Here is a 19,369-nt window from a genome sequence, read left to right on the forward strand (position 1 = left end):
CACCAAACAAAACCCAGGCTCTTTCTAAATTGCTTTCTCTCAAATGAAGCAAATTTATCTCACTTTAAAGAAATTGGAAACACCTGGATCTCTTGCTCTACTCCCTTAAATATTCCAGTATTTCACCTCATTTTGGCTTTTTAATACCTAGGAACAATGAACAGGTATGGCATCAAAACTGAAGGCTCTCTACAAGACATGCCTGTGAAATTCAGAGGGACAACAGAGACGAGCAGTCAGGGGCTGAGGAACCAAGCCCAACTCCGCAAGGTTTAATTAGGTTGTTACAGCCAAACTTGGTTCCCCTCATGAACAAACCCAGGTGGTTTTCGTCTGTCCCACTTGACAGTCACCCTGCACTGTGGGGCACAGGCCATTTTAGGTTCTTTCAGCCCTGAGCCTGGCTGCCATCTGCCACCACACTGACGTGTGCCACACTAGAGTCACCTGCTTCCAGAGCTGCACGTGAATGAGACTGCTGGGGCTACAGAGCTCATAAACCAGGAGTGACGCTTCACAAATGAATAGACTGTGCAGTTCAACTTTTTTATTTTAATAAAATCAAGAATATGCACAGCACATGCAGTGCTAGCATCTAAACTAATACAATAAGCAATTCTAAACCTACAGTGACTTGAAGTTCAATTTTCACATTCAGCAAGTTTAAATCCATTCTTGCATATTGGTTTGAATCCTTGTATCTGAACTGAAAATATTGCTGGCTGATAAAACTTGCTAAAATGCACAAGTCACTGATTATGCCAATACAACAAAGATAACCACATGTTTGAGGATTGCAATGTGCCAGACATTCACTGAAAAAAAAAAACACACAACTAAACAAAACTCACGCAACAAACATCTGAGAATCTGGACACTTCACATCAGTGTTTAGAAGTGTTTCATAAATATCTTAAGACAAGTGTATCAAAACCTTGGCATGTTTAATTTTAAGTTGCCAATTTTTGTTTTACTATCAGAAAGTTATGGCTATACTGCCAATGCCGGGTCTGCTTAATTTGACTTAAGAGTTTAATATGACTTAAACATTAAAAGCTCACACTACCCCGAAATATATAATTTCACGCATACGGTGACATTCAACATTCAAGTGCCAGTGTTTTTGTACTGTCTTTTGGTCAAGTTTCTTTAAACTTTCAAAGAATCACTTTTAGGCTTACAAAAATAAATATTTGTCAAAAATGTTCAATAAATATTACACAAAACTAGCAGCAAAAAGTATCTAGAAATCTGTCGTGTGCAAATAGTTTTCTTCCCAGCTATCATTCCCATGGTCCCAAATAAGTTTTAGAATCTATTTCCTTCTCCTTAAACAAGCTGCGTTCAATCTCCAAGAGACAAAATAAGATTGGAAGTTAAGGACACGCACACAAGACATATATAAAATTCTCTGAATGTGCAATAAAAGAAGTATTTTGTAAAAAGTTATGGGCAAAATGTACAAGGGCCTAAACCTAGACTTGAAATAGCACCATAACAAATGACCTCAATACTGTCAAGTGCACCTACTTAATAAAAGTTTTAGAACAAGGCACAATACACTTGAAAAAATCTATTGCACTTTAGGAGATTTTTGCCATTTTCCTATGCCACTGTAGATTAGTTGTTAAATGCTCTGGCCGCAAAGTTAGCACAGAAATTCCAAGTGGCAGAGGCATTTTTCTGGTGGACAATACTTATCTTTGGCCAGATTTAGCATAACAGACTATAAATACAATGGAAACCTATGCAACTAAAACTGACTAAAACTGCACTTTAATAGCAGAATTGAAACCTTGTGCAGTTTATGTACATTTCCAACCTCTGTGATCTCAGGTTTGTTTGTTACTCTTCTGGAGCCATTTTACAAAGTCTACAGTAAGCCAGTTTAACATCTCCACGCAGCTTGAACAGAGTAATGTGAATCTGCATTAAAATAAAGCCTGCTGCATAATTCTTCCTGTTCATACCCTCTTGACCAAAAAACATCAACACTAGCATGCGTTATTAGACCAAAAATTCAGTCAGGCCCTTACGGAGGACCAATCACTGCCATGGTCAGCCATTCTACCATTTCAATTTCATATGGCAGGCATTTTTAAAAAGTCTAAATAGATGAATTCTCCTAAAAACTATTTCAAGTTATCAGACCTTTAAACGTTCCCTGTAATGTTCTGCCCACATTTGGCTAGCTCACATTAATGATCTGCCTAAATATTGAAAAAGGAATTGCTGTATTTACTTGCATTAACTTCAAAAACAGTGCTTTTAATGTATGCATGTATCCATACATCATCTCATCATGACTGGAATGGCTTATTAAAGGCTATCAGGTTCTAAGTACCTATCCAGGATAGAGTGAGCAAATCAGAACTTTAACTTAGTACAGTTTTGCCACATTAGAAACTAATTGCATTGATATGCTTCAAGATGTTTTATTTTTCAAATCTGCAGATACCAAAGCCCTAATGCAGGCTACCGCATAAGTTTTTCTTTGTAATATTATGGATGAATCAGTGATTCCTGTTTAAGTTGTATCACACCTGTGTGCCAAGGTTTGATTTTAGCCCAAGTTCAGTAATTTTTATTTTGTCAAAACAATTGATATCTTGAGCATTACTGAGCCAACAGGACATCAAAATAAAAGTTGTCTAAAGTTAAAGGCACAGTACATTAACAAACAAATGATCCTCAGTCACAAAATTATAAATGCAGTTTCTGGGTGGGGATGGGTGGGAGGGGAGTTAATCCTGACTACAGCAATAAGAGTCTTCAAAACCACCTTCGAGATAGGGCTACTTGTTCCTTTATTTCCATCTTGTGACCTTGAGCTCCCTTAAAAAAAATTTCAGTGGAGAATCACAGCTGGTAATGTACTGCGAGTTCTTGAAGCTACACAAGGTATAGTCTGGCTAAGTTACATGTGGTTTCCATATTAGCTTGTTTGGTGGGGTATCTGCTGCAAGCAGATCAGTTGCCCCACCAGTCCACCCCCTGGGAGTTATAGTTTCCTCCATATCCATCACTGTTGTAGAAGCCTCCATAACCACCACCTATGAAAGGTAAGAGAAAGTGATGCTTAATTAACTCTAGAAGATTTGCACCTTTACAACAAGAAAACAATCCAGGTATCTGTTGTCCATTAAAGAACCCCACCCAGCAGTACTGTCAAATGCACAACACTAAACTACCACTGGAAAGGCAGACAGCATCAGACCACCAGTCAGGGAACCTGCACAGGCCTAGATCCAAGCAGGATGCTGAGACTGCACGACAAGCTCCAGACGCTCTCTTATTCTAACATTACATCTAGTTTTACCCCAACAAACATTCTGGGTGCAGCTGCCCAGCCCCTCTCACCTCCGAAGCCTCTGCTGCCGCTCCCGCCGCTGCGGCTGCTGGTTGACCGGCTGCTGCTGGAGCTGCTGCTGCCGAAGCCGCTGCTCGTCCGGTAGTCCCTGGCTCCGAAGCCTCCGCTGAACCGACTGCTGCAGAGGGCAAGAGATAAACACTCGAGTCAAACAGGTGGCATTGCACACACTGAGACTGACGTACTCTGACTCTGGGTACCAACCACAGCAGAGCAACAGCCACTGCTGAGGTGAGCACACTTTACAAGCATCCCAAGGCTACGTGGAAAGGCAAGTGACGCACTCATGATGTACACGATGAGTATTTTACAAGCATATTGCTAAATGGAAAAGAAAAAACTCATGCCAAACCCCATGTGGTTGGGTCATATTAACTACATTAAGAGAAGTGTTCTCTCATCCTACCCCTGTAGGCCAGTAAGCAAAGGTTTGTATTACAGTGTTACAGGTCTTCACAGCAAAACTATTTTACAAGTGGACTCAGACCTTCGTTCTGTTCTCTCTCCTTGTTTTGTCAGGAGGCACTGCACTACCTTCTCCTCAACATCAGAACAGCTGCTTAAGGTACATCTCTGGCACAGGGAGGAATGCATTTCTGTGTTTTATAGCTGCTTTTACAGTTCTAAAATGGTTTTTGATAACATATTCAGCTGTATCTAGCTGCTCACTTTAAGAGGAAAGGGGTTCATGTGTTAACTGCCTAATGAATAGATAGAACCACACAGACCCTGTCACCTTTGCACACACCAAGCTCAGCTTATACTGCACTTATCCCCTAAGTGTATTCTCAGACTGAGAACCAATAATAGAACTATCTCTTAACAGACTGAATATACACCTCTAGCCAAAGCTGTGCCTCTTACCTCTTAGATCGCCCACGGCTGCCTCCTCCTTTGTGATGCTGCTCATAGGCCATGTTCTCCAGCCAAGATGGTACTTCTTGCTTAGCCTCCACAAGGAGATCAAGCAAGTCCTTTGTAATGTTTATGTTCCTCTCATTGAAGAATGAAGTGGCAAGACCTGAAGGAGATACTCAGTTTTAGCTACACGCAATGCAAGTACACCAAAGCACTTAAACCCATTCCACATTCCAGTTCCTTACAGCCAAGCCTGAAAACACTAGAATTACTTAAAGAGAAAGCTGTTTGTGACCATTACTCCACCACAGCTAGTCACAAAATCATGTTTACTGACAGACACAGCAAACACCAGGCTTACATGGAGGAAGAGTTTTTTGACTGCACTAAGAACACTACCAAAGGAGAGGGTAAACTTTCCACAGTGGCTATACAGCAGTGAGCAGCTTTTGGTCGCAGAAGGCAGCTCACAGGATTCTCTCAAGTACTTATTTGAAATTTACTACTCAGTCTGTACGACTGCACCTATCAACTTAGGCATGGAGTAGGTATGAAGTAGATATGAAGTGCTGTTTGTAAAAACCCCAGGGATACTTACCAAGGTTTCCTACACGGCCTGTACGGCCAATACGATGTACGTACTCCTCAATGTCACTTGGCAAGTCGAAGTTTATGACATGCTTTACATTTGAGATATCCAGTCCTCTTGCTGCTACCTAGTGGTTAAATGATTCAATCAAATCTCAGTAAGACTCCACAGGCCAAGAAATAGAGCCACATGCTCAAGTTTCACAGATTTCACTTACTGCTGTGGCAACAAGAATGGGGCTCTTGCCAGAGCGGAACTGGTGCAGTGCTTCCTCTCTGTCCCTCTGGGAGCGATCTCCGTGGATACTTGTACAGGCATAGCCTTCATGGTACAGGAAGTCCTCTAGAGCATCCGCCCCCTTTTTAGTTTCCACGAACACCAGAGTCAACGAATCTTTACCTAAAAAAAATAAAAGCCCAGGTTAGCAGAAGAAAAGCCACACAGACAAACATGGGCTCCATAACCTGGTAACACACAGCTTCAATTCTCTGCCCGTTTATTCTAAAGTAACATCACTGGGGACTTCCCTCTCCTTTTTTTATTAACAGACATGCTTACATCAACTTGATACTGGCATTTCACCAGTGCAACACATTCACTGCATGTCAACAAAATACCCTTTCATTCACCTAATAAATAGAAATTCTTATTGTCCGAGTCATTAGATTTGCCTATTCTAAATTTTGTCTCATTTGCTTATCTGCAGCTGTTCTTTACCTGTGGCATTTAGCAGGTCAAGCAGGAACGATCGTTTGTCTGGCTCTTCCACCCATACTACTTTCTGTGTGATGTTCTCAGATGTAGAACCTACTCTGCCAACGGCCAGAAAGATGTATTCATCAAGGAAGTCACGAGCAAGCATCTAAAATGCAGGAGAAAAAAAAAAAAAAATCACAATCAAATCATACTTTTTCCCTCCTTCCAAAGGTGAAATTGCTTTGGCCTTGTGAGCTCTTCAAGTATTTAAACTCTCATTAAGTACCTGGATTTCCTTGGGGAAAGTAGCACTGAACATCATGGTGTGACGAACCCCCTTTGGTGGCATAGTATCTTGTTCAACAATTCGACGAATTTGAGGTTCAAACCCCATATCAAGCATTCTGTCAGCTTCATCAAGGACTAGATACCTGAACAGCAGTAAAAAAAACATCTTCACAACATTTTCCTGTAAGCTGTGCTCTGCTGTCTGCACTGGGTTACAAATTCCCAACTAGATGTTTAGACAGTCCAAAAGCTACAATCTGAGGTCCTTAACTCTATCCTGCTTTAAGCCATTTGTACATGGACAAGCAACACTTTACTTACTTGCAGAAATCCAGTCCAATCTTTCCTCTCTCCATCATATCAACCAGTCGTCCTGGAGTTGCTACAAGCAAGTGACATCCACGTTCCAAGTCACGGATCTGCTGGCCAATGTCTGCACCACCATATACAACACAGGGGCGAACTCTGGAGCGGTATGCAAACTGTAAAGCAAATTAAGTTAGCACCAAGAAAAATTCTACTTCAGTTATGCTATAACAACAAACTGTTAGATATACCTTTCTGGCTTCCTCATAGATCTGCACAGCCAATTCTCTAGTAGGAGCCAAGACCAGTGAGATTGGATATTGCTTACGGCGCCCGTACCTCCCATTCTCCTGAAGAAAAAAACAACCTTGGCATGAGCATCCAAAACACAAAGGGAAAGAAAAAAGCTACTACAGGCAATATTTAAGACAGGTCACCAAGTTTAAGAATGACAAAGCATGTCTGAGAGCCAATTTGAGCACTGCCCCTGAAAACAGCTCTATTACAGTGCCCAAGGTTCAGCTGTGGGTTACTGTGGCAATAGCTGCACAATCCTGGTCTATACAACAAGCACTGCCATCCTAAACTTCAGCAGCAGAGAAGTAACAGCCACAGAACCAGTTACTTCCTATTCTGAAATTACTATGACATAGATGTGAGACCAAGTAGCTTTTTCTAGCAAGGGAAGTGTCTTTTACACTTATGCAACCACAAAACCATTCATTTAAAAAAAAAAAACTGGACAGTTATGCATCCAACTCCTCAGGTAGGTAAAAAAGTAATCCACAGCTTGGAGTTTTTAAGGGAAACACCTGAAGTCTTCTAGAAGTAGAGATGCTTGGCTATCATACCAAAAAGATGACAACATGTAAGACCTATTGTGTCCAGCAGCATACATCAGCTCATGTGGGGAGAGAAAAAACCCCAAACCTATGACATTGGTCATCACTTTCCCAGGACTGGGTATTTGAATACTTGCCTTCATTGCTCTCAAGGCATCACCAGGGCCATCTGCATATATCTGGCTCAGTATTGGTAGAAGAAATGCAGCTGTTTTCCCAGACCCTAGTAGAATACAAGCCAGTATTAAGAGTTACTATCAACTACAGCACTAACCCTGCATCAGTAGCACAGTCCCAGTAACACCTGCATTGGGCTATGGCTACTACTTGTGGCACTGGAGCACCCTCAGCAGCCCAAAATCCTGACGTGAATGTGGTTTAAGACATGAACATGTCTCAGGACAAACAGAGTAAATCTAGTGAAGTCACATCTAAAGCACATGCAAGACTAAAACTAAAATTAGCTTCCAACACACAACTATTTCTACACTGCACAGTAGGTTCTACCTCTTACCTGCACTAATACAGGACCCCATTTCTACTGTGACTAAGCAGCAAGGAGTTATTGACTTACCTGTCTGAGCACAGGCCATTAAGTCTCTCTTTTCTTTAATAATAGGTATTGCATGTTTCTGGACTGGAGTAGGACGGGTGTAGCGTGTGAGTTCAATGTTTCCCATGATAATTTCTCCCATGTCAACATCACTGAACTGTAATATATTTAAAAGGAGTAAGATCAGAATCCTTCTCTTCAACCACCATGTAACACAGCATTCAGTTTAACAAGTCATTTATAAGGTACCTCGTTTCAGCCCTTCATAAAGAAATTGCCTATAAAGTTACAGAGTCACATAGATACTAAGTCCAGTTTTCTAAGCAATTCTTAAAAAGCCAGCCAAACCTGAAGTGCAGACTGCACTAGCACACACACTGTGCTTAGCCTAACACTGCCCAAGCCTTAGCAGCTGCTCCCCAATCAGCACCTCCAAAGCATTTCCACTTCTTCACAGGTTCACTGTTTAAGGACAAATTACAGTTAAAAAGTAAGCTATGAGTGTTAACTGAAAAAGCTTACACAATTTCTTCCCTGTCTTAGTTCATCATATGCAAGCCTCTTCTGCAGAACAGCTTAGCTGTAAGGAAGGGAAGACCATGTTTCCTTTCCTCCCTAAACTCCAGACATCAAGACATCAAAGCTATTCATGCAAAATAGTCACTATTAGATATATTAGCAAAACAGACTTTTTTTAAAAAACTTACACTTTCAATATGTGGAGGACAGTTGCTGCCTGTTGCTTCAACAGGAATATCATCGTATTTCTCAAAGTTAATGCCAGTATTGCTTCCTGAAAAGAGTTCCCTAAAAACAGAAGAGGAAAATATGTTTACTTGCTGGAATTATCAAATGACCCTCCCCACGAATCAGTACTATTCCATGACTTACTGTTCTAGGCGTTCACTTGGGGGGAGAGGCTTGGACCAGTCATCCTCATCTGATTTGTCACACCAGCGGCTGTTCCCGCCACCACGGTCAAATCTGCCGAAGCCACTTCGGTCATAGTCCCCGCCTCTGCCACGCTCCTCGTATCTAAACACAGCACCAGAATCAGACCACCCTTCCCAGGCAACAGGGGGTACTGACATGCAGAATCAAAGCCATAACAATTCAGCAGTGTATGCTCTGTGTATTACACACACAACCGTGGAACAATTCAAAATCATCAGGTTATTACATTTGCTTCTTGGCTTCCAGGAATTAGTCCTGGCCATCAGACCAGGACACATTTTTCTGTGCCAGAAAGGAGAGTTTGTCATGATTTCAGAGCTCAGTTCAGCTTAACACAGTGAACTTTGTATCACCATTTTTATTTGGTTAAGCATAACAAATGTAAACAGCCACCTGCTCGTGGAGCTGCAATCAAAGTTGCTCAGTCTTTGCCATTTCTTTGTAGGGAGCTCTGTTTAAACCTCCTAAGCAGCACTATTTTGTATTCCCCCCACCCTTTCCTCTGCCTCATCCTATACAGGTTTCCCATGTCCAGACAAAACCCTCCAGGGCTGCAATTTCTTCCTTTATTCCCCCACCGCACATGTGACCAAATACCTCCAATATGTCATATAATTATTTCATAAAGAGGGAGCTCACCTGTATTACTGACTTGGAAAGAAGGTGGAAGAAGTCCTTACCTCAACTGTTTAGTTTTTGGCCTGGTAAATCATGTTTGAGAAAAGTCTGGATACAGGACTAGGTCAGCTTTACTAAGTAGTCGGTAAAGGTCACTCTCACCACACTTGTGCATACAACGCATGATGTGTGTAAGACTGCTCAAGTAAGGCAGAGAACCTGCAAGAGTCTCACCCAGTTTTATTAACTACACTTTTTAAACAAGAAAAAAATATTGAAGAAAAAAAATCCATAGTGATGTACTGTGTGTGCTCCCAACAGCTCTTCACGGTTCTCCTGGAAGTAGCCACCCACCTAGCACTTCTTTGGTGAATGTTGAAGTCAGCCAGGCACTACAGCTGCAGTGAGTAGCTGGTGGCAGACTACAGGGCACATTTTTCAACATGCAAGTTGCCCATCCTTGAAATCATGTAACTTTAAAGGCAAGGTTCTCTCCCTCTCTCCTCCCCTCCCAGGCTCCTCCTACCTCATGCCGCTCACACCTGGAACCCTAATTTTAACATCAAGATTACAAGTGCAGTGCTAGAGCTGAGGCAGACTTCACGTGCACCACCCAGACAAACAGGTACTTGCCTCCCTCCTCGGGATCCGGTCCCACGGTCGAAGAAGCTGGATTTGGCGTCGCGGTCGGAGCGCGCACCGAAGCTGCTGTAGGCATCCTTGTCTCGTCTGGAGCTCCAGCCGCCGCTATCGAAACCTAGCAGAGAAAGGCACTTCAGCCAAACATTGCACAGTCCAGGCTTTTACAAAAAAAAAAAAAAAACACTTCTGTCCGGGAAGTCTTCACTGAAAGGTCTATGGGACTGAATTCCTTCACAAAGGGAAGACACGTGAATGTTAAGACTTGCTCAGAGACTGAGCATTTCTCATCGCCCATCAGAACTGAGATTCCTCCCTGCATGTACAAGCACATTGGGTTTGTTTAAAAAACATGCACTTGCTTTAATACAAGTATTTCAGTTGCCTACTCAAGAAAGATGGGCAGCAGAAGAAATTAAGATGCTAAGTCTTGCCAAGCCTCATCTACATCATCTCTCCAACACAAATCCTTGGCAACACATTTAAATGTTGGAGGTTAACAAGGCCTCTCAGATCAATAAATGATATCAGAAATCCAAACAGAGATTGGAATGTTTTATCAATCTACAAGTACACAAAGCAATGTGATCTGCACAGACTGACAGCACCATACTCAGATAAGGTATACATAGCCCTTCACAACAAATTAACCACAGTGTATTTTTCCACAGCACTTTTACCTTTGCCTACAGCAGGTGCCTACTAACATACGTTAACTCAAAAGAATACAAAGTACCTCAGCCCACCAATACCACAGTAGAAGACCTCACTTTTATTCTGCTACCAGAGCCTGTGAAGTAGCAAACATGCGAAGCTTTAAACACTGCTCTGGTACTGGACTAAGAAACTATAAATTCTCTTTCAGATGTTCAACATCCCCAACTTTGTGTAACATATTCAATCTCAGCTATGGGATTCCAGCAGAGAATAAGTTAAATAACTGAACAGATAAACAAATGTCGCTCTTGTGAGCATGCTTTGCCAGTTCCAAAGCACAAAACCAGTCCAGACCTATTCATGAGACAATAACAGCAACCACAGAACAAATTCATTCCAAAGAGAGGGGCTGTTCTAGGCCCACTCTCTCTAAAAAGGTTTTGCTACCAGAATTACCCTACCTTTTTCAATGTTCTCTAAAGAGTGTCATTCACCTTGCCTCTCTGTTTTTTAATTAAGAATTCTAGTACCCAGAATCCAGAAATGTATTGGTCACAAGGGAACTTTAAAAACTGTGATAACTGTAACTCTTTTGTCTGGATAACTGAAACAGACAGCAATAATAATCCATCCATGAAGTTTTAGCACACAAGATCATGGAATGCACTTCAAGACATCCTAAGTGCTTTAAGAAGCAGTATCAGTCCTTCAAGATATTAACTTCAAGGAAGTTATTTTGGCTTGTTTAAAGGACAGCTAAATACAGATTTTATTAAGAGTAACTTTCAGGCCACTACAACTATTTGGATATGTCATCCTGCCAAGGGATCTAATCGCAGTGGTACTTCAGGGATACAGATGTAGTTTCTTAACAGTAAAAGAACTCAACTGACACTGTATTCCCGATCTTCTACTAAGCCTGAGAAGCCCAAAGAGCCAAAATTTTATACTCCAAATAGCACACCTCATTCACCTAGCTCATTACAGCAGGTGAATAACTCATTTCTGAAGCTGGTGCCTTGACATAATTTTAAGGTAGCACACCAAAAACAGGTGTGCACATCCTGTTTCACCAACTCCAGGCCCTTCAGTCTGGCATTCCTACTCTGACTTTATTTGTGGATCAGCACAGAACACAGGACCAGGCCATACAAGTCAATTCTAAGTAAATGACAGCTATAATAGTCAGAATTTCAGACATCAAATGGCAAATTAAAGCTGGAATAAATCCCCTGAAAAAACCCATAACAGACCAGAGATGAACTTCTCTGAAGTGAATGACTACAATGCTGTGCAAAGACTACCCAATCCCCTGAAAAAACCATAACAGACCAGAGATGAACTTCTCTGAAGTGAATGACAACAATGCTGTGCAAAGACCCGGAAATTCCTCAAAATGTCAATGCTTTTGGGTTTTTTTAAGTAAAAACCCATAGAGATTCCATCCAGCACATCTTTCTTATGGCAGGGATAAGAACTCACTAAATTTATCAACTTCCAGAGCGGCTCTGTACTCCTTGCACCTATGAACAGCATTACAAACATCAATGCATCTCCCTCAACCAGCATGTCAATTCACATTTTGTAATACTAACACTAATCACTGCCAGCTCACTTGAAAACCTGCCACATACAGTAGCAATAATCTCTTTTTTAAAGACGGGAGAAATAGAATGATAGATTCCTTTAAGGAGGATAAGACCTTTAAGGTGAGTTCTTAACATTTACTTTTTGATCTACTATAGATCAGATTACAGTTTAAATATCCTACAACTTTCAGCTCTGGTAACACGCTGTTCATCACTTGGTGCTTCAGGCCACACTTCTTCCACATAAAAACCCCCAAACCAAACAAAAGAAAAAACCCAAACAAACAAACAACCCCAGAAAAACAGACAACAAAACAGAAAATCCTCTAGTAGCTTGGACATACACAAAGGCAAGACAAAAATAGACTGATTTTTCTTCACATGGTTTAAGGCTAGAATGGAGCATTTTTCATCTAGTCAGAGTTAAAGAGATAGCTCCAAAAGCTCTGTGAGATACATTATTATTTAAGTATTGCCCTCCGACCCACTCATAATGGAAGCCATCCTCCTGCAGTATTGAAAAGAATCTGTGAAAGTATTGGAAAGAATCTGAAAGTTTACAGCTTTAGAAGCAGATGACATCAAGTCCTCCCATGCCACAAACCCTCAATTCTTTACGTTGTAGCACTGCAGGAAGTGTTTTAGCTGCTGCATATTCTGGTGTATTTCAATAGGTGTTGGAGGAAATGTTTCTCTCATACCCACCCAAGTCACCAGACATGACAACACATGCTGCAGCACCTGCCCCCTTGGGATCTTACACAGAAAGGTCATGATTTACTTCACCAAAGTGTTCCAAGAAACTTTTCTTCTGTATTATGTTCTGTATAGGGATTCAAACAGAAGATGGAAGCATAAACCCCTAGGTAAACATGTGACCAAAACAGGTCATGTACTTCTTGTCTGCTTCATCAACAGCCTGCATTTCCTTCTGCAAGTGCTCCCAGGGGCTTCCATAAAAACTGCAGGAAGCTGAGTAAGGACAACACCTCTTTGTGTAAAGATATGCACTTACAAAGTGAAACTGTGCTGTTTGTTCATAATAAACAACTGACTGCTGTAAGTTTCACAACACAGTCACTAGCAGAAAAACTCCACTCAGACCAACACTCAAGATCAAACAGGAAGTTAAGATGAGAGACTCCATCTGGCTTCATTCACAGCTAATTGTTACACAGATCCACAAGGTATTTCATCAGTCAGATACTGAACTTGAGCTTAGGATAGAAGTTGGTGAAGGGATCGAGAACACACTGAAAGGAGAAGATAAAGTTGCCATGTTTTGCACAGTCAAGCAGTTTGTGTAATTGCCTTCAGCAGCACTGTCAGAACCTCTACAGTCTGCTCCTCCAGATGCAAGAGCCAGTTAAGTGCTGCCAGTGTTTCTGATACATACCCTGTTTTGAAGCTTCCCTGTTCCGCAAGTGAGGAGGAATGTATCGGCCTTCTAAAGGACAAAAGAAAGGCAGTGTTACAGGCCCGTGGTGTCAGCACATCCTGAAATGCTCATCTTGTCAACAACAGCTTCTGCTTAGTAAAAACATCTGCCTTTAAGGCCTCTTGCAGCATTTTAAACAGGAATCCTTTAATACAGCACTTGGTAGCATGCTCCCAGTTGAAGTTTAAAAGCTCCTGCATACCCATTTAGGCAGCTGGTTTAGGGCACAGATGTCTTGTGCTCCCCTAACCCAATCACACTCCCATTTATGGGTGTTACAGTGTCTACTACAAAACCGGCCTTCCTAGAACCTGTTAAGGCTTAAGCTGGTGCCAGACACTTGAGCAGCTAAAGATGTTTACTGTGACATTCAAGTACTGGCACTCACAGTATTACTACCAGTATTTTTCCTTCCCTTTAAATTCACCCATCCCCTCCATTCAGCTCAGATGAAACCAGAAGCCACAACAAACTGCCTCTGAATAGCATTCTTCATTTACAATCCAGAAACAGCTGTCTGCTAAAGCAACATGAATGAGAAAATATCAGCCACAAGCTGAATGTGAATTCCTGGAAGATTCTCCCCTCTTAACACACTTAAGCCTTGAATATCAGTATCACTTTCTATTCAGTGAACTGAGATCAGCAGAGCTGACATTCCTACTCTACCTGGTATTTTAAGAAAACAAATCACCACATTACTACAGTCAGTGGCCTCAGATGAGAGGCAACTGAAAATCTGGGACAGAACTGGAACACCGAGTTCTCTCAAGCTAATTAAGTGCTTCAGAAATGTGCACACACACTGTACCACTACAAAATTAAGTGGTTCTATCTAAAACACAATGTTTTCAAAGCAAGCTTAACTGGCAACCTCCTATTTCCTCATCAGCCTCTGTAAACTTTGGCTTTAGAAACTGCTTTTCACAGCTGCAAGCCCCCAATTTCTAAAAGTGTGTTTGTAAGCTTGAGAATTTGCATGTACTTACTGCTTGTAGAGCTTCCTTCACTCTGAGAGTCTGAGGAATTCAAGTCTAGACCAGAAAACTAGAAGAAATAAATAGCAACATGTTTTACCATGACTTTATGCAAAGATACAAATAAACCTTTTCGTTTATCAGAAACAAGCTACTGCAAAATTTTTTTTTACATTGCACCGAATTAGGTCTCCTATTATTACTCAGGCTGTATCATCTTTAATGTTTTTATACCCACCAATAAACAGAACCCACACGGGCAGCAAGGCCAGCAGAGCATCTCACACCCACCAAATCACTACCACAGACTTCTGCTTCACACTACCTGCACGCTGAAAAGCCATTTTAAATAGACTGAATTTCAGCCTATTTCAGTCAAATGCGTCCGGATTTGGGTCCTTTATAATTTTTTTTTTTGCTACAGAAACTGCAGCGCAAGTAATGCCAATTAATTGGGCACTTCACTTGTAGAGACTCAAGGTATTTTTAGCTGCTTAAACACTACTAAGACATTACAGTCTTCAGGCTTGAGGCAACTACTGCTCCCAAAACATTAGGTGATGTCTGCTGACATCTTCAGCAAACACAATTTTTTGGGCTGTTTTCCCAAAAAAACTCAATAGCCTTTATAGCCTTCAGTCTCACAGTAAAGTTTTCCCAAAGATGTTCAGTTCACGCAGTGCTGGTGTGCCACTCAGAGGTGTTAAGTCAAACACAATATGGACTCATTTCAGCAGAAAGCAGTGGGAAACCGATAAAGCTTAAGAAAGAAATGATTACAGTTGTTTGCCTGCATGGCAGGGATTACAAACATGTATCAGAAAAATAAGGCATGTTTAAACACAAGTTTTGTATTGCAGGGAAGTATTTTCCAACATGAGCTGAATTAATCCAAAAGACTCCAATGCATTGTGCTTTCCAGCGCTCAGCTACATGAGCTGCCGCCAAAGGCATTCAATTCTCTAAGAATCGGCTGACACCGTAACATCCCCACTTAAAAGGTCATCTTTCTAGCTGATCGAAGCATCAACGCAGGGCTTAAAAACAGTTCTTATTTTTAACAGCAATTTAAAGGCTCTCTGCTAGACCAAGGCAGCTCTCCACAATCAACAGGAAGCGACGGATCAATCCTCTCGCAGTGGATCCCCACGGTGGGGACGACACTTCTCCCAGGCGCTGCCTCGGTGGCGCAGCCCCGGCGCCATCTCAGTGCGGCACTGCGGGCTGGATTCCCGGCGCAGCAGGAGCAGCTAATCCGGCTGCCGGCGCCCGTCACGTGTGGCGCGGGGGGGCAGCGGGGGAGAAGGGAGAGGGGAGGGCAGGATCGTCTCCATGACCTACTTCGCGGGAGCGGCCGAGGGCGAGCGCTGCCCGGCCACGGTCCCGCTGCAGCAGATGGGGCTCTTCCTGCCCCTGCTGCCTTCCCCGAGGGTTAGATAATCGTCGATCCCGCCCAGCGCGGGGAGGAGGCGGGGGAATGCAGGAATGAAAAGGAAATAATAAAAAATGGTGCGGACCAACACGACTCCAGGCCCAAATGCGTCACCGGGGCCCGGCAGCACCGGAGTTCGAACAAAGGCGGCCGCCAGCGCCGCCTCCCCGGGGAAGGGGCGTCACACAAAGCGCCGCGTCGTGTGTGTGTCCCCCCTTCCCCCGCCCCGCACAATGGCGCCCATTGACCGCCCCTTCCTCCCCCTCCTCCCCCCCGCTGCAGTTCCCGCTGCGGCCGCCAGGGGCCGCTGCCGCTCCCGGCGCTCCCACACAAAGCGGGTCCGAGCGCGGCGCGGGGGCCACGGGGCCCAAGCGGGACCGGGGCCGGGCCGGGCAGCACCGGCGGCCCCGCACCCCCGCAACGCCGCCCCGGCCGCGGGGACAACGCACCCGTGAAAGGGGGACCCGGCGCGGCGCGGGGCCGCCGCACGGCGTTAACTGCGCAACGACCGAGTGCGCCACAACAGGCCGCGTAGGGGGGGAGGTGGGGGTTACCGCGGGGTGAACTGCGACACGGCCGCCGGGAAGCGAGGAGCGGAGCCCCACGCGAAGGTTCCCGACCACCCCTGCCGCCCTCCCTGCCCCAAGAGCCTCCACCGCGCGCTTCCTCCGGGTAACGGAGCGGCCTTTCCGCTTCTCGTCCCTCACCTGCTGGTCTAGACTGAGGGCATTTTCCACCGCCACATGACTCATAACGAGAGATCGGTCTCGGGCTCGTCCCGCTCCGCCTCGAGAAATGGGGATCCGCTGGGCCGGGAGGTCGCTGCCGTGGGTGTCACTGGTTCCGCCACGAATCGCTGCCCTGACTGAGCCCCCCCCGCCGCGGGCCCGGCCTTTATATAGGCCCCGCCCCCCGCGCGCCCGGCCGCGCGCGCTGACCTCAGCGCGCACGGCGACCGCCCCCCCCGCCCTCCCTTCCCGGCGCTATCGCGAGAACTCCGCGAAGCCCAGGGGCCCGTGAGAGACGCGCTCCCGGAGGTGTCGCGAGACTTCGGGGCGCCGGGCCCGCGCGGAGTCTCCGGCGGTACCGCGAGGTTTCCCCTCCCCCCGCTCCCGCCCGGCTCTGCTCGGGAGGAGAGCGGCGGCGAATTCTCGCGAGATCACAACACTTTTCCCCCCCACCCCACCCCAATACACAGCCTGCGCCGCGCTGTCCTTTTGTTCGCCGCTCTCGCGAGAGCGCACCACGCGCGCGCGGCCGAGACGCCTCTAGAAGGAGGCGGGCCCTGGGTCACGTGGGCGGGCGCCGCCGCCGCCATCTTGTCGCTCCCCCCTCTGCGGGCAGTGGCGCAGCGCGTAATGGCGGCGCCGCGGGGAGGAGGGGCGGCTGCGCCCGGAGCACACCGGCCTCCCTGCCCCGCCTGTCACTAGCGCGGGCCCGGACACGCCAACGTGCGGCTCTGTAGGGCTCACACCGTGCCCTGTGTGCCGCTCTCCAGCACAGTGCTGGTGGGTTCCGTAGTCACTGCGGATCTTCATCAGCTCTTTCTCCAAGCCCCTCAGCCGTCAAACACGCTGACGTGCCAAAGGGCTGCCCTTATTTTCCCTGTAGCGTCAGTTTTACCAGCTATCTCTACACAAATAGCCCCACCTTGGATTCATCAGGACTTTTAGACTGTAAGCATCAGTCAAATAGTTAACATCGAACCGGCATCAGGAAAAAAAAATACACAAATAACCCCATTCCCTTCTCCCACAGCCTGCTGACACAGAGAACAGTAAAGCTGCTTCCTTGAATTTGGGTCAGTAAAACGTGCTTAGGGGATCAGGACACAGGCTCTGAAGTCACAGGGAAGAGGACACGGGGTTTGGCTGGCCTTGAGCCACACACTGCAATTATTCCTCCATTTCCCTCCTGCCTCTTCCAAGAAGAAAACCACAGGGAAGATCCATTCTCCAGAAGGATGATTCACCGTGAGATTTAAAAACAAGACAGAACTTTTCCACAGTACTGGCATATTAAACAGCCCATCTCTGCCTAGGTTTTTCCTGCCCTTAAAATTAGAGCTCTAGAACCAAAGTCTCTCCGATGCAAAAATTAGGCCCCATGAGACAGGGTTTAAACAAGGTTTAAGATTTAAACATCCACCCATAAGTCCTTGAATGAGAAACACATGCTCCTCACAGACAAACCACTCAATTCTGTGATGCTCTGGTCTTAAACAAAACACTTACCAGCCCTCTGCTTTCGCCTTCCATAATGCTTCTCCAGCCAGCTACAGCTCCAGAGTTAAAGATTTATGCTTTATGTATTTCTTCCCCAGGTGCACCTATTTATATAATCTAAAAGCTCACAGGTTTTTTTCATTGAGGCTTCCTGACAGTTAAAAGGAAAAGGTCCCTGTATTTTTTAATAAGCTGTTACTGGATGTAGGCCCAAATTTTGTTTCTTTTGAAAGCAGGTTTTAAGTAATATTTTTAATTCCTTTTCTTCTTACAACTTTGCAGACAATTCTAAATTCTAAACAATTCTGCAGTTCCCTTTACATCCCTGCAACATCTACAGTGTTTTACAAACAAGGGCATTCTTCATGATAATTCATATGCACTAGAAAATGAAAATGAAATGAAAAGTACTTTATCCTTTGCTGTTTTAGAAGTATCACAGCAATTTAAACCCTGATCCTGCAGTCAGGGAAGTCAGTTCTTGGGGAAGTCAGTTTTCCCTCTGAGTTGCCATCTGCACTAGGCAAGACCGTTCTCAGTTTCACTTTTAATTCTCCCACAGCTGACTCAGACACAATTCCCTGGAGGAAGCTGAGCAGCTCATGAGCACTTGAGTCAACACCAGAGTCCTCACAAGCCCTGCTCATGTTAAACTCAGCAAGTTTTTGCCAGTGGGATCAGCCAAAACTCCTCAAAACCTGACACTGCCGGGCTCTGGGACACTGAGTTCTTAAATCCCAGCAAGCTCCCAAATCTGGTATTCCATCACCTGCAGAGCCCCATCTGGCAGGTGTTCTGAAAGGCTCCACTGAATGCCCCAAAACAGCCAGGAATGCAGCTTTCTGAGTCTTGAGGAGGTGGTGTTAGGAAGCCAATATCACCCACTGCCAGCAAGCCACGTGTGCTGTGAAATCAGTGTGTTTATGAAGTTGTATCTGAGATTTAGTGTTTTACCCAGTGCTGACAGACACTGACCTTGTGTACACGAGTTTTCTTATCTGCTTTGAAACTGTCAACAGGTCCTACGCTGCTGACCATCTTAACAAGCAGATTTCTCACTGTACACAGCTATGGACCTGCTTCTAAGGAAAGGAGGTATTTTACTAATGGTAAAGCAGCTCAGACATCCAGAGTGTGATAAAAAAATGATCCTACCATGGATGTAATTCTCAAGTCACAGTAGTGACGACTTGGTTCTTGTTCTACACAGCTGCCTATGAGACTAAGACCCCATACCATATTTTTGTGAGTTTTTCATACTGTAAGACAGCAGGGTAATCAAAATATAAATTTAACGTTGTCCAGCCACAAATTAGTAAAGGGGTTTGGAAACAGTGA

The 19,369-nt window shown here is 44.6% G+C and overlaps 1 protein-coding gene across 2 annotated transcripts; it reads right to left on the minus strand.

Moving 5' to 3' along the window:
• Positions 1-532: 532 nt before the first annotated feature.
• On the minus strand, positions 533-16,685 carry DDX3X (DEAD-box helicase 3 X-linked). Of its 2 annotated transcripts, XM_041487883.1 has the most exons (17): positions 16,514-16,685; positions 14,387-14,444; positions 13,356-13,406; positions 9,708-9,831; positions 8,394-8,537; positions 8,210-8,309; positions 7,524-7,659; positions 7,087-7,172; positions 6,359-6,457; positions 6,123-6,283; positions 5,800-5,944; positions 5,535-5,679; positions 5,035-5,216; positions 4,827-4,944; positions 4,235-4,391; positions 3,361-3,488; positions 533-3,053 (listed from the first exon to the last, which is right to left on the minus strand). In XM_041487883.1, exons 1-17 carry the CDS (start codon positions 16,556-16,558, stop codon positions 2,971-2,973), a joined length of 1,962 nt encoding a protein of 653 aa, XP_041343817.1. In that variant the 5' UTR covers positions 16,559-16,685; the 3' UTR covers positions 533-2,970. The 2 variants fall into 2 exon arrangements, with proteins under 2 accessions (XP_041343817.1, XP_041343818.1); XM_041487884.1 differs by lacking the exons at positions 13,356-13,406; positions 14,387-14,444 and having other exon boundaries at positions 8,394-9,831; positions 16,514-16,672.
• Between the last annotated feature and the right edge of the window lie 2,684 nt (positions 16,686-19,369).

Source organism: Pyrgilauda ruficollis, unplaced genomic scaffold, assembly GCF_017590135.1.
Source record: "Pyrgilauda ruficollis isolate IOZ18807 unplaced genomic scaffold, ASM1759013v1 scaffold85, whole genome shotgun sequence".
Taxonomy (NCBI): Eukaryota; Metazoa; Chordata; class Aves; order Passeriformes; family Passeridae; genus Pyrgilauda; species Pyrgilauda ruficollis.